Source organism: Labrus mixtus, chromosome 4 (genome assembly GCF_963584025.1).
Source record: "Labrus mixtus chromosome 4, fLabMix1.1, whole genome shotgun sequence".
NCBI lineage: Eukaryota > Metazoa > Chordata > Actinopteri > Labriformes > Labridae > Labrus > Labrus mixtus.
In genome coordinates, this window is record NC_083615.1 from 10,333,286 (window position 1) to 10,348,998 (window position 15,713).

Here is a 15,713-nt window from a genome sequence, read left to right on the forward strand (position 1 = left end):
TGAAAACATAACCCAGGCCACACCCAGCTTCTTCTGTTTTGCTGCCCAGAGCTAAAAGGGATTGGATGCAATCAGCAGTTGGCTCGCATCGGAGCTCCGCATTAAGGACAGTTCAAAGGGGTGATGTTAGATTTGTTTTTGCTATCAAAAAGACCTGACACAGTGAGATCGCTGAGTTAATCAGTTTAGAGAGCTTTCGCGAAAATTGTTGTTCTGCATTTTTCCCAAATTTGGCTAACGCACGCATTGTTGCTGAAAATCCGGTTTAATATATTTAAACACAACCAGACATGATATCAGAATCTAAAACACGCGTGTAACAGTCACATGAGACCTTCTATGTTTTCTATGTGTGTATCAGATAGTTCAGATGTTTACCAACACCTCATCCATCAGTGTATCTCACATGGAATCTGAGCAGCAGGACTCACCGTACTGAGCGTCATTGAAGGTCCCTGCCAGGGTTTTACACGACGAGTTGTCCCCGCCACACACCCCGCACTTGTCGTTCCGGGCCTTGGAGTTGAGAACGTGGTCGCAGCCTGCTTGCTGAAAGAGGCACGGAGAAGAGAGATGTAGAGTGATGTAATGTGACACACTGTGCGTTACATGCTTATACAGTATTAACCCCTTCACTGCTCCTCCTTATGATATTCACCCTGATGAAAACAAATCAGCAATTAAGTATAAAATGCAAAAGCCTCCTCGTGTGTATTTAGACTCTAAGTCAGGCACACTGTGACGTTCTTGAATTAAGAACAGATGAAGTTTGCAGGTGTAGCTGCCATTCAGCTTTTAATCTAATTATCACCTTCTGTCCAAATGTTTGAAAATGTGATTTTGTTAATGTCACCTTTTTTTATTTTTGTCCATCTTTTTTCCTCTCAGGTATTAGTGTGATGTTCAAGTTTATTTTTGTTTATCACATTTCCTTTTAATCTTGGCAAACATGTAATTGTCGAACAGTATTTCACTGTTGTTGTTTTCATAGAAACATGATAAATATGATGTTTTGAAGTACGCATTCGCTGGCCTAGCCTTAGTAGTAGTCTTAGTAAATGCAGGGGTTAATGACTGTGACCTACAAACACTTCACTCAAAACTCAAACTTCATCCCTTTGCAGCGATTACAAAACATGACTTATGTAAGTGTGAGTGAGACTGATTGTGTTGACTTCGTTTTTTCAACAGTCAAAATGTGTCTTTGACTCGAGTAAGCACCCACGATATACAACATCATGATAGTGTGAGAATGATTTCAGATACAGCTGACGTTGATGATGAAGCTCATATATGTGTGTGTGTGTGTGTGTGTGTGTGTGTGTGTGTGTGTGTGTGTGTGTGTGTGTGTGTGTGTGTGTGTGTGTGTGTGTGTGTGTGTGTGTGTGTATTCACTGATATACCCTGCAGAGGCCTTGAACGCAGATGTCATAAGTGTCTGTCCCGCATGGCGTGCCGTCGGTGACTCGGTCCTTCAGCTGATAGTACGCCGTAGTCTCAGCAACCCGGCAGAAGAGCTTACAGCGATCCTTCATTAGTACTGGACGGAGAAAGAAAACAATGAGCGAACTATTATGAGGTTTATATGATATAAATTCTTCTTAATAACAAGATGAAACTTGCCCGTACTGAGGGGAAAACTTTTTGACCCTTCCCCTCCACCCTGTTTACATCTTTTTGCAAAGTTCTGCTGACTCTTTCTCAAAAGCAGCCAAATTCCTATCTGTTGTTTGAAGAAGCACTTAGTTTCTGACATTGCACTGGCTCTGTGTTCTTGCACCGCATCACTGAAATGAATGAATCACTTGCAGTAACTTAGACGTGGTTGTCTTTGCCAGATGGTAATCACTGATGTAGCTGGGCAGACCATTGCGTCAGGGACTGAGACAGTGGTGCATGAAAGAGAGCTGCTAAGAGGTTCATATGGAAGGTCTATGTGATGCTTTAATTATGTTCATGTTTAGTGGTAACCAAAGGCAGCTCTCAGACTGTGTGTAGTCTGCCTCACACATTCAACAAATTGTCGTTAAGATCTTCTATCGTCTCACTACATGCATTAACACTCAAATGTGAATGATCATTCATCACAATTTTGCACGTCTTGGCCTGCATATCCCCCCTGTACAAAATGTGGACTCGCTGTATGAGCGATTTACACGAGCCAAGGATTCAAAAAATCCTGTTAATACCCTTGTGCGCAGAAAAACTGATCTCAAAAACGAAAACTCAGCATTTAAATTTAATTCAACCAAACCACCTGAAGCGCCGGGTTTAACTTGGTCGCATTATTGGATAGTCAGTAGTATCCGTATTTGATTGCAATCACAAATGACCAGAACATTACAATGCCGAAGGACTCCACTGTTGTACTCACTGCCGCTGTACTTGGGGACCCAGCGGACGGTGGGAGGTAGACCGTTGATGTTGAAGTGCTTGCCGTCAAACTGAGAACACTGCTCCTCGCGGAAATCTTTCTGTCCTCGCGGACACGGCTCGGTGTTGCAGGAGCGGAACTTCATCCTGCGACCCACGCAGAACTTCCCTCCGTTTCTGGGCCTGAAGTTGTGACAGAGGTATCACAGTCAATTTCAATTTTACAGACCATGTTGGTATTGGCTTGACTGCTGCTTTATGACTTTATGTCCACTTTGTTTACATTTCAATACACATGAATGAAACAAGCTTTCCCTGACTTTTGCTTCAGAATCAGGTTGAGACTAACTGGGTCAGACACACAGGTTTGTTCACTCTAGCTTGTTTACGTCTTTCATTCAGGCATGACTGCTCTTTTCCATAATACTGGTCTTACATAAATGTATAGCCTGTCACGGCTTCACTAGTCATAACTGTTTGATTTTTTTTGTCTTACTCAGGCTTGTTGCAGTCTCTGTGTGTGCTCCGGGTTCCCCCGCCACAAGACCTGGAGCAGGCGCTGTACGGCCCCCACGGACCCCACTCCCCGTGGACCGGCTGCAGGTCTAGCTCCTTGTTTACACACATCCCGTGTCTGCAGTACTGCACGTGAGAAGACAGAGACACAGATATATACGTCATGTTTTAAAGTGCAGCTCCTGCAGTCGTGAGGACAAACACAGACATGGCTCTACAAGGTAAAATGAGTGAATGCTCAGCTGGGAGTGGTGTTCCCCTTTGCCTTCTTAATCCTCTGTTTAGATCTCAGACTAAATTTAAAAAGAAATCCTAATTCCGCTTTTGTTTACCCTCCTGGAAGGAGTCCAGCACCTCCAGCTGTCCAAAGAGAAATGGGGAGAGGGAGGAAACAACTTGAAAAGGGACAGAAATAGAGCGGATGGAAGACAGTGAAGACGCGACGTGCCAACGAGAGAAGCCAGAGATTGAAATACTTTCATACTGCAATATGCCCCCGATTGTCAACTTTCTACAGAATGTATTTCAGGGTGTTCAATTCTCAAAATTAAAAAGAAGGACAAATTAAAAAAAAGTGTTAACTAGTAACATAAATGAAAGAATAGCTTGTGTTATGGCAAACACAACAGAGGAAATCCAGGCTTGAGAAAAAAATCAACCTAATAATGGGAGATTTTTTTATACAGTAGGCCCTTTACGACATAGAAGAGAAGGCGCCTGGTATCAACCTGTTCGTACCCACTCACCAACCTTTGCCAAGAAGTGCTAACACTGCTTTCATAAGCAAAGCATGGCTGGCTCATTTCCCTTTGTGTGTAACCAAATCCCCTTCTCAGTGACTAAGATATCGGAGGGTCCCGTTCACTGAAAGAATGCGGGACAAGACGGCGTCTGTCTGGGTACGTAGCCCAGCCGTCCGGGCACACAGGCACGGGGAGCAGTGGCACCGTGATAAGGAAACTCTAGAGTCGTGATAACAGGAGGAACAAAGTTCATTACTGGCTTCACATCAGGAACTCCCTCGGTCTATGTTCAGCTTTTCATCTACACAGGTACACAGCTTTAAACCTGAAAGGCAGGATGCTCTGTGCTCTACATTTTCATCTTTCACTTTTCGGGTTTGGTCTGTGAATTTGGTGCACAAGTTAATACTTTCATTTTGAGCTATTACCAAATAAGTAAAGCAGGGCCGAGACATTCAATCTCCTTCTCCTGATAAAAAAAAAAATCCAAGTCAGCGCCTTTCCAAGCCAAAACTGAGAGATCTGCTTCGGTGGTTTCTTATAATTACGTTAATAAACCCAGGATATCAATCAAAGTCATCTCCTGGACAATGGCTAATCTGGAGAGTTGCAGTTACGAAAACATACACAACTTGCAGCCATACCCTTAGGTGAACACCTGCAAAAGTACAAAGTCATACACACAAACACATGTAAGCTTACGGGGAATTTGGCACCACTGCCTCTACTATCCTGGCCTAGCGTGCGTGTGTGTTTTTTTTACACACTTGTGGGGCTAATGATGGAGTGTAAAGTCTGTGCACAATGACAGACAGGTGTTAACAGCTGCAGGGTACAAACTAAACAAGCCACAAACATTTCTGTGATCCAGGCCTGGTTTGAGTAATAGTCCTTTTTAAATGTATAACTCCACTGCAAATGCAAACTGAAGGCACTGATAATGCTGTTGGAGCTCTCTAACAATGGCTTTAGAGAATAATTCAAATAAAGGCACTGAGAGGAATGTGATAAAACATCCACATGAGTGGAAATCGCTTCCACACGGAGAAAGGGCAAACAGGTGCTGGTCCTTTTAGGTTGAGCAACATCCTCTCTGACTGAAAAAACGGGCTGAGTGAAAAGTTTTTTGAAATTTTAAGATTTCTTTTTTCTTGAACGACCTCCCCATAAAGCACACTCTTTTTCTACCCCCACCCCACCTCAACCTAAAGACTGTCAACCCAGACCTGAGCATCTCTTCTATACATCCTACCCCCTGCCACCCATCCCCCTTATCCCCTTATGGGAAACTGTGAGAGGGCCACACAGGGACCACCACGGTGCACCCAGGCTGCAGGACCCAAGGAACTGTCAAACACAAGGCGGACTGTCTGTCAGAGAGGACCAAAGCCTGTGTAAGCCTCTGAGGCATTCCACTCCCCCCACTGGCACCCTGTGTTTACAACCGTTTTGTTTGGCTTGAAAAGGTGATGTGGGTGAAAAGAAGAAAGAAGGAAAGTGGAGGGTGGAAGGAAAAAAACATCTGTGTGAGATGATGTATGTGTGTGTGTGTGTGTGTGTGTGTGTGTGTGTGTGTGTGTGTGTGTGCGCGTGTGTGTGCGTGCGTGCGTGCATGCGTGCGTGCGTGTGTGTGTGCATGCACATGACTCTTTGTGTAAGTGTATGCGTGCACATGTGTGAATGTGTGTCAAGTGTGAGAGTGATTGCTCAGAGTCTGGAGGCATCTGGGGGCCACGCTCAATTCCAATTAGCCTCTCTTTCTGAAGTGCACAAACACACCCATGGGTGAGGTGAGAGTCAGGCTTGGCAAAGCTCAAAACAACATTAAGGACATGGGCGAAGGCTTTCCTAGAAGGATTGTCTGAATCTGAACTCAATTGGGAATGTGGTGAGACATTTGGAGGTCTTGTGAGAGGAACCTGTCCAGCTGTGACAAGCATGTGTTTCAAATTAGGATTTTTGCAGAGACACACGCTGACTCACCAACTCATACCAGGACATGTGCATACACATATGTCACATGCTTGCATTTTGCACATATTCTATACACACACATTCGCATATAATGCACAAAGGGAAAAACACACACACATATACTACTTTTGCCTCTTTGCTCATAAATCTCACACAAACAAACTAAATCAAGTTTAACCAACTCCGCCACAGAGGGTAGATACCACCACGCTAACCCCCACAGTGGGAACAGTGTCTAAGGGCAGCAGCATCTGCTCTGAGCTCCTCAGCTGCCTGGTTTTGGAAGTGAGCGCCCTGTAATTGCCAGGAAACTGTAGTAGAGAGCACCTCATTTCTGAACCCAAGCCATACATCACCGCACGAATGAGAAGGCAGAGGACTGATTTAAAAAGCCCTTTCATTTTAACACGGCCATTTCCAAAAGGCATCACCTTTCATGTTGCACTGTCTTTCTCATGGCTCTGGGTTCAGAGTTCACTTTGGCCTTGTCCTGTTGGGCGTTTGTGTCTTTGTTTCTGACGGGTCTTCCGTCCAATCCAGAATGCACGATTAAATTAGAAATAAGCGGAAACATCTGGTGTTATGTGTGAAAATGGCACATCATGGACCACACCACCGAGGATTTTCAATAAGACATCATTCACTTTCCAGTGTCGCATAACTTAACCTAGAGGTGGGAGGCCTATGATCTTAGGGATTCCCTGCACGACAATATTCAAATGACAAGTTTTTTATTGTTAACTGGATTTACACGTTTTTCGTTGAAGTCATGCATTCCCTATTTCCTCTTTCCTCTGTGTTGAAAAGCCGTGAAGACAGGTGGAAGAGAAATGACAAGGAGGAAGGAACCTTAAACTAGAGAAAGCAAGAAAGAAAAAATTATGCAACCGTGACCCCAACCAACCCGTTCTGACTCCATAACTTAACTTCGTTTCCTTCGCTGTTTTTCCACCGCCTGTGAACTCTCCTTCCTGCATATCTTCCCCGAAGTGTAAAGGTTGTCATTAGAGAGAATGAGTAGGTTGGCCCTATCAGCTGTTCCATTCATGTGCTCTTCAGAGACACTTTTACTGTCAGTATTCCTCCTGTATCAGCATCCACTGTGTACAACTGAGACACATATTCCTCTTTATCTTAAAATTGCACAAGTACATTTTCTTGCAATATGGATGGGATCATCTTTTTAATAATGTGAAATGTGTCACTTGTAGTATTTAATTTGAATGAATTGGAGGAAAGCACATCTGGCTGTAGAAGTTCTGCCTAAAATGAAATTTTGACACATCCAGTTTGTAACCTTATATATACATATACAGTATGTATGTCTAAAAAAGGAACAAAATAATACCGGCCTTTAATATAATATGCAAAGTTTAGTCAGCAGCAGCTGTTTCAAGGAAAATTATTGCTAGAAACTAACATATTTTTTTCATGAGTTGGCAGATCTTAAATATATTGGTACTACATTTTTCAAGTGGGAATGACTTCATGGTTACGTTATTGTTGTTCCATATTTGCTAGATATGATGAAGGACAATTGCATGCTAAAATTAGCCTGACACATTTATGAGGCTTAATACATGTTAGATGTTTTTATTTTGTTTCTAGGGGAGTTCCTGTCATTTTGTCATTTTCAACATCTTCTACCATTTTCCAATGAAACTTATATTTTATGAAATATGAAGGTATACGTAGTTTCCAAATTTTGACACAACACTGTAATCATACAGAAACTTCCTCCTTCTACTTGGCCATCAAAGAAAGCTCCACTCACTGCTGAGCGGACACAGTAATTCCATCAGCAAACTATGTGAATGCTATAACAACAATCCTCTTGTTAACCCAAATCCACAGATATGTGTGATGATGGCAAATCAAAGTGGCAACATCCTGCAAGTATCCAGAGATTAGCTTAGAGTGACACTGATACCAGTCTCACAATCCCTAGTTCCAGTACAGGCACACGCACGGACACAAACACAAACACACACACACACACACACACACACACACACACACACACACACACACACACACATCCCAGCATCGTACGACAAGTCTGTCAGGCTGCCAGGGAGCTCCAGCCAACACTCATCGCCTCCGCCAACAGACTCCATTCTGCCCTGGCTTCACTTTTCAAGACCTAACTATCTCACTCTAATTGGCTGAAACCAGAGCAGGTCGTCATTCTTGTCCCGGGAATGTTCAGGAAATCAAAAACAACTTCCTGTTTACTCAAGTACACTAACCACTTTATTAAGCCCCTATTAAGAGTATCTGTGAAAGTCTTATTTTTTTTTTGGGGGGGGGGGGGGGAGCTCTTCCTGCGGTCATCATATTCAAAAATCAAAAACACTTGGATACAACATTCTCAAAAAATTTCTTTCAAGGGAGCCTTTAGTCAGGCCAATTTTAAAGCTGACAATAAAATGAAAAAACATTGAAATATAAGAAGTTGGACAAGAAAACAAATCACTTTATTCAAGTGCTGTTGCAATTTCTTTCTATCCACCACCCACTGAGCAGTGACATGTTGTGACGCAGGGCAGGGATCTTCAAAAAAAAAGGGAATGTAGATACAGGGCCAAACGGCCCCTTAAGTTTGGCTTACCAGGCCCTTATTGTACACACACTCAAAACAAAGCATGAGCATGTGCTTTTACTTCAACTTTAATGACTTTAAAGAAAAAATTCAAATGCAGCACACATAAAACTACTACAAGCATCTTTGCACACACAATCAAAACAGACACACACACACACACACACATGTATAGGCAGGATCCTTTTGAAGAGAGAGAGGGACCGAAAGGGGGGGGGGGGGGGGGTTAAGGAAAAAAGAGCAGGAGAAGAGAGGATGGAGGGGAAGGGAGGGGGAGGGAGGGTGGTGGCGGTATTTATAGACAACAAGTGATGGGATGCCCTTGTTAGTGCACGGCCCACTGAACCGGATGACAGACGCGCCGCCAAGAGGTCATGTGACCGCATTACTCACTTCGGCGCCCTGTGAAAGGGCCTGTTGAGCAACAGAGAGGGAAGAAGAGAACGAGTGAGAGGGGATAGAAGAAGAGAGAAGCAGAGAGAGAGAGAGAGAGAGTTGGAGGAGAAGGAAACCGAGAGGGAGAGAAACTACCCATGAACCCTGCAGTGCCTGTTGCCCTATTTTAACTCACTTGTATACAAACAAACATTTTCACTCTTCATTTAGTGGACGTGCCTGTCTCCCACTTTTCGGGCACTGACCTCAATTACCCGATGCGGTCACAGCTTTGTTTCATAACTTGCTTGAACAAAAACTCGACCCAGAGAGCACAGGCACAAGAGGTGACAGCTAAGCGCTTGGACTATTTACTTTTCATGAGAGACAAGTGACATTTCCGGGGGTTATCGCTGAAGAGTGACCAAGCAGGTTCTAGGTCTAATGATAGGCTGCAAAAGAGATCTTTTAAGGGGGAGTTGAGTTCCTTCGACAATACCTGCTGCTAGTTTCCCCCCATAGAGGCCACGGTTGTAATCCTCCAGATCAGACACCTCCCCTAGAGACACATACACACACCCTCCCTTCAGACACCTTAGAGCCATGAGCTCGACCCCAGACTCTTCGACCTGAACCTCATGACTTCTTTGTAGAAAGAATAAGAAATGAGTATGGAGAAAGCGGGACAAAAAAAAAAACACACACTAATGTTGTCAGGAAAAAGAGATGGACGGATGCAAGAGAGGCATCAAGAGAGACACTGAAAGAATCTATAGGATACAGACACAAAAGGATCAAGAAGACTCATCTGGGTCTGCAGATTATCGGATGAACACTCGCACACATACAAACACACACATCATACCAAAATACCACATAAAAGAGTTCTTGTGTGGGCAGGTGATTGTCAGGGCAGGGTCCCCCTCCTCTTTCAACTCATGCTACTTCAAACAGCCCCCTGCATGAAGATGAGACTGGGCCCTCGATACTACAAACAAAGGTGGTGCCTCTACACACACACATGCACACACACACACACACACACACACACATAAAGAAATAAAGGAGACTGTCTTGCTTTTTATTCATATAGAAAACAACAACCACCTATAGAAAGCATATAACTTTCTTGGCTAGCAGCATGGCTCTAGGAATCACAATGTTCGTCTGTCATGGAAATATTCACATAAGGATTAAGAAGTATGACATTTTGTACGGGGGCTTCTTAAGATGAATCCTAATAGCTTTCCACAATTTCCCAGTTTGGGATCAATAAAGTAATTCTATTCTATTCTATTCTATTTAGTGATCCATTGATATTTCTTTGATATTGATAATAGTTCCATATGAGGTAAACTTTTTGATCATTATCGAACCTCTGTTCTGATTTTTTTTTTTTTAAAGGCATTCAGAAAAGAAATCTGAATGTTCACAACACTCCAATACACCTCAACATAACTTTGTATTAGCAAATTATTTGCAATTGCTCGTGCCAAATGCCAAGAAGAAGCTAATCTAAAGTGGAAAAAAACAAAAAAAAACATTACAGTACATTTGCTAAACATCAGCTTCAGCTAGCATTCAGCTTACAGCACTGCTTTGCCTAAACACCCTTTTATCTTTGTTAAAATATTGCAGACAGAGAGACATTTTAGTCAACACTCCAGTATCCTCATCTGATTTCCTATGGCTGGTATGCTAACACGCTAAACCATGACGTGATCATGGCAAACACAGTGCCCCTGCTAAACAACAAAAGTGTGTTAGCATTCATTAGCATCCAAAAATTTGCCTAAATTGTTTCACAATCATGTTATGCCTTTAAAAATACTTTATTTCAATACGGTTATTAGTTCAAATTCTTAAGCTATATGTGACCTAACTTCTGCTTCTCAGAGTAATCCCCTTTCAATCCAATTTAAGCTTTCATGTTGATGTTTGTCTCTTTTAGCCTGACATCAGTTGATTTAGCTACGTCCGCTAAAATTGGTTTAGATAGACAGATAGATAGATGGATAAACTTTATTGTCTGTCAACAGTGACAGAAATTCTCCTGATGGCAGTAACTGGAAGGAGTGGTGGAGGGGGTGAGAGGGGTCCTCTGTGATCAAGGTGGCTCTCCTGTTCACAGAGCGTTCATATACTGTAGTTCAGAGAGGGTCGTTTTTTTGGTCGAACCGATTATTTTGCTGGCCTGATTAACTATGCGGGAGAGTTCGGTTTTGTGCTTGGTGGTGAGGGAGTTGTACCAGGATGAGATATTAAAAGGGTTTGTGGCTCATTAGTGTAATTAAACTAACACTGTTTTCCGCTCAAAGGTTCTCCTACATACAGGCTGTGAGCAGTATGGGAGCTTAGATCCCAGGACTATTACTGTTTAGTCTGGTTGTTGTAGTTGGATTAAGAAGTTAGCTATCCCCTGTTAACCTCTCCTCCCCAGACAGGGCTGATCCAGGACCTAACATGGTGAGGAGGGAGATGGAGACAGATGAAAGGATATGAGGGATATTAGAAATACATGGGCCCACACTGCAAAAGCCTCCTGGAGGTCAAAAGGTTAAGGAGAAAAGAGAACCCTCCCTCTCTCTCTCTCTCTCTCTCTCTCTTGCTCTCTCTCCTCTCATACATGTTCCGAATCTTAAACACCAGCCCACCTCATCCTCTTCCCCCTGTACTTCCTCGCTCCTCCTCCTCCCTCCTTTCCTCCCGCTCGATGGAATCACTGATGTGAGGCCTTTTGTGAATGCGCTGGCTTGTCTCAGCCTGGGCTCTGTTACGGCCTGACCACTGACCCACTCACCCGCCTTTTAAAGAGGGTTTTAGGGTCATGGGTTCACAACAAGGTGACTCAACTGTGAACGGCGGGCGGCATCCTCTTTCAAAGGGCCTACGTCTTCACCTTTCCCTCTCAAGATTCTCCGTCCCTCTTTTTCACCCCCACTGTCTCCCCTTTCTTTCCTCTTTCTCTCTCTTTCTCCCTCTGCCCCCCCCCCCAGCCCTTCTTCCCTCCGTATCCTCAGTGACTGACCTGCCGTCTCAGCCCTAATTAGCATAGCATCCCAGAGCGAGGAGAACATGTAGGCTAATGGGGGTTGGGGCCCCGTAACAACACTGAGGGTTCAAGCTTCAAGTTTCCAACTAGAGCCATCACCTGACCACATTTACATGGGTTTCTGCAAGAAGAATGTAAGCAGGAGAGTAATGGATGATAAATTATTCCTGTTTCTTGGTAGAGGAAGTCAACTAAAAGGGAAAGGCATCAAGATTCAAAGCGGCACTGCATGGGTGGTTTGGGTTGTGTCAGTAATGTATTTTGACTAAAACACAACGAGGCCAGCGAAGACAAGCATGCTTATTAAGTAACAGAGGAAATACATTAAGTGCTGCAATGAAGTGATTCAAAACAATATCTCAATCTGATGCATATTTTGTAATAATATATATATAGTTTCATCCATAGCAGGAAACAATTTCTTATGGTTTTTTTTTAACTTTGTTTCAAACACTGGATGGGTGGGCTTCTTTGAATCAGGGTGTTACAGTCTGTCGATCAAATGCAAAGCTAACCCATAAAAAGAAGATGAGAGGTTTCTTGTGATCCGTTTTATGAAACACACTGTCGAACATTATAGTGAAGCACTACACAGAAGGTAACTCAAGGTTTGTGATGCACTTTTCAACATGCAGCAGGGCCCAGTGTATGTCAGTCAAAAGAGCTCCACATCCACTTGAACAAATTAAAGGTGGCATTGTTACAGCAGGCAGTAATAAAATGTCTAACAACTTCACTGTGGTTGTATGAAGACCAAGCAGCAATCTTTGAATATAGAGGCCAATGCAGAAGTGCAAAAGAAAAAGTGCAATTCCTCAAGTCTCCATTTGAGGCTGAATCTAATGTCTAAGTTTTTAAAAACTCATCTGTTCTGATTATATTAAGCCTAAAAGGTTTTCATAAATGTGTTTAATAAGCAGTGTGGTTGGTTTGACTGACAGATGGGGCCGTTGTAGCTGTTTGCTAAGGAGGCTCAAGACCCGCCTTAATACCAACTCTTTGCCTGTTACTAGACTGATCAAAAGTTAGGTTGATAAATCTTATCCAACATGGGGAGCGCAATCACTCGGCGTCAGAGCCCTTCTTCTGTAACCAACTATTGATGTCACTGAGACTACATCCATATTTTATAGTCCATGTTATGGACTTGCATCCATAAGTAACAAGCATTGAACATCAACTGGAGCCCAACATGTGTCGTTTTACTCACTAAATCATGAGTCTACTAGAAGGTGTTTGACATTTTTAACATAGGGAATCTAACTCCTATATGTTCATTCATCAACACACATACACACATGTAGACTGAATTACCATTCCGCGTCCACAGTCGGTCCCGTCAGCCAGTGGCATGTGCTGCGTGCGACATCCTTTATGGTCCCCCTCTGCACTTGTACACCACAGCCTCTTGCACTGTTTCTGTAGAGGGGAAATAGAATTAGCAGTGGCAGTAAAGCATTAGGGCGGACTAGAAGAAGAGCCAATCTGTAATATGCTAGTGCCAAACACATGCGAAACATACTGTGTAATGTATTCCATGTTTATTGTCTTTGAGTCAGTTGAGACATCAGAACTCATCGTATATTTTAACGTGTTTTTGCGGTTGTTTTTGATTGCATTCATATTCTAGACATGTGCAAGATGCTAATTGCCCACCATGTGGTTTGAATACGTTTCTGTGTGTTCAACAATAGGCCGAGCTGAACAGCTTCTTCTTGTTAAAATGCATGTTGTACATTCCACATGGGAATAAACCGATTCAATGTACATTACAATGACACCTATCATAAAGGCTGACTATGGTTCATCTGTTGTCTTATGTGGATGTCCGCTCTGTTGAAATGTGTCAGGGTTAATAACATGAAGGTTTCTTCTGTCTTCCTGAGGAGACCATCCACCATCTCAGATCTACTCCCACCTGATATCTTCACTTTTTTTTTTTTACTTTGCAGTGTGGTTTGCTTGCTTTGGTAGCAAGCCAACCTACCATGTAAGGGCAAATTTGAGAACCGGGTCCAAACATCAGTTCACACTGTCTGTTGGCATTGTAGATTTGACCCGGGAGGAGAGTAGGTAGCTCATAGGTCCTACTGACAGGCTCATCGAGGAGGCACTCGCCATAGCCCGTACTAAAAGAGAAAAACAGCCTTTAAGAATACAGTGAATTAACTGGAAAGCATAAAATCAGACAATTAGATACACACTCACATGCACAAACTTTCATTGCGTGAATATTTTCAAGAAAATCCAATATTTTCTGACCCCAAAAAAAGTATCAACATGTGTCATCATCCGTCATGTGAGCAGAGTAAACATTTCTGTGTCATTGTGTGTGATCAGACTCTGATGTGTTTTCCCCTGTGGGTGGTCTGTGAAGTTACTTAACACAGAGACTGATATCGCTTCCCCTCAATGGCCTGTTAGTAAATACTGTCACCATGAAACTGGAGTCAGGCGCCACAGACTGAATGAAACGGCATTTTGATACACGCTGAAAAAGGATCTGCACGCTGAAAAACATTTTAATCCGACGTGTATTTCACTGTTAACAGGAGAATTTTGGAATCATAAAGCACCTCGATTAGGTTACATAAATCAGCGCCAGCACCAGCATTGCGGTATAATGACAGATCGTGCTGTATCTCAGCCACACCCTGAGCCGTGACGCAGAAACAGAGGCAACAAAAGCACAGCTGGGATGAATGTACGCAGCGACAGCCTGCATATCAAATCATCACCCTTCACGCTGAAAAGACACAAGTCAAACATGTTAGCAGAGCGAGCTGAGCCTCAAAGGATCAACTCTTTTATCCTGTTTACCTTAAAAACAAAAAAAGGAAACTGGTGGAGGAGACATGTATAGATGTGTAATTACATGACATGTCTGCATCTCTTTGACAAATTTTAATCCAGCCATTTGAGCAGCCAAAACACCTGTTCCATACAGTAACAGCTGATGTGACAGGCCAATAATTACCCAGGATTATCGCGAGTTACCGTCACTTTGTTTCTTTCCCCTTTCATTTCCATTCATGATGTAAAAAAAAACAAAAACCTGCAGCACAAAGCACTGGGAGGCAGGGTAAGGGTTGCATAAGAACAATATTACAGCAGTGGAAGAGCAGCCTGTCAAAGAATCAGACAGACAGTCCCATATTGCAGCATCTTTCAGCAGTTGGTCATCTGTGTAATCAGGGGTCCTGAAAACCTATAATGGAATGATTATTAAAACCACCGACAGGCAGATGGAGGGAGAAGGGGTCAGCGTGGTCATTTTTTAAATGAAACATCTCTTTTCTGTTCAGAATATCGCCTGTGAGGATCCAAGACCTCTTTTTCTGGCCCTGGATGAGTTTCCACATCTGGCAGCCATTGGAAAGCTTGAATGTGAGTTTATTTATAAGACGACATATAGTTGGCTGTTGTGTGATGTCATAAGAGACGAAACAATAATAGTTTCCATATACTGGGTTTCCCTCTCTACTTATACATGAGATTTACTGTATATATATATTTTTGCAGAGGTCTGAATGCCACAGAGTATCACTGTACACAGTGTTTGATCAAACAGTGAGGGAATTCTGTAGCAATGCTGTCCTCTCAGAGTTTTGTGTCCAACAGCATGTAACGATTATTGTACTTAGAGATACACAACAAGATAATGAGAGTTGAATTTGGAGGAACATGCGGTACATAAGGATCCATCTTGATTTTATTAAGAAAATGGGAGATTGAATATACCCTAGAAATGTTGTCGTGTGGGAGTTTTGTAGTCTGAGTGGTTAGGCTCATTTTTAAGGTGTGTCATGAAAAATGATAGATCTTGCCACTACTGATGATGTGTGTGTTTTGACCATCAGAAAACACAACAAGGCTTATAGTCTTTTTTTTTTTTTTTTTTTTTTTTAAGATTTATATTTGGGCTTTTGTGCCTTTAATAGAGAGTCAGGACAGTGGATAGTCGGAAATCTGGGAGCAAAGAAAGGGGGAAAGGAGCCAGATGGGATTCGAGCACTTTCGAATCCATTCGAGCACTAACCACTGCCCCACCAGCGCCCCATATTCAAAGATTTGATTT

At 42.8% G+C, this 15,713-nt stretch overlaps 1 protein-coding gene across 1 annotated transcript in view; it reads right to left on the minus strand.

The window, feature by feature from the left end:
* LOC132972748 (A disintegrin and metalloproteinase with thrombospondin motifs 20) overlaps positions 1-15,713 on the minus strand; it is an 85,685-nt gene that overhangs the window by 44,089 nt on the left and 25,883 nt on the right. Inside the window, exons 10-15 of the mRNA XM_061035808.1 lie at positions 13,623-13,764; positions 12,950-13,054; positions 2,870-3,015; positions 2,375-2,556; positions 1,404-1,540; positions 432-549 (exon numbers count right to left, since the gene is read on the minus strand). Coding sequence (XP_060891791.1) covers positions 432-549; positions 1,404-1,540; positions 2,375-2,556; positions 2,870-3,015; positions 12,950-13,054; positions 13,623-13,764 — 830 coding nt within the window. The remainder of the gene's footprint in view (positions 1-431; positions 550-1,403; positions 1,541-2,374; positions 2,557-2,869; positions 3,016-12,949; positions 13,055-13,622; positions 13,765-15,713) is intronic.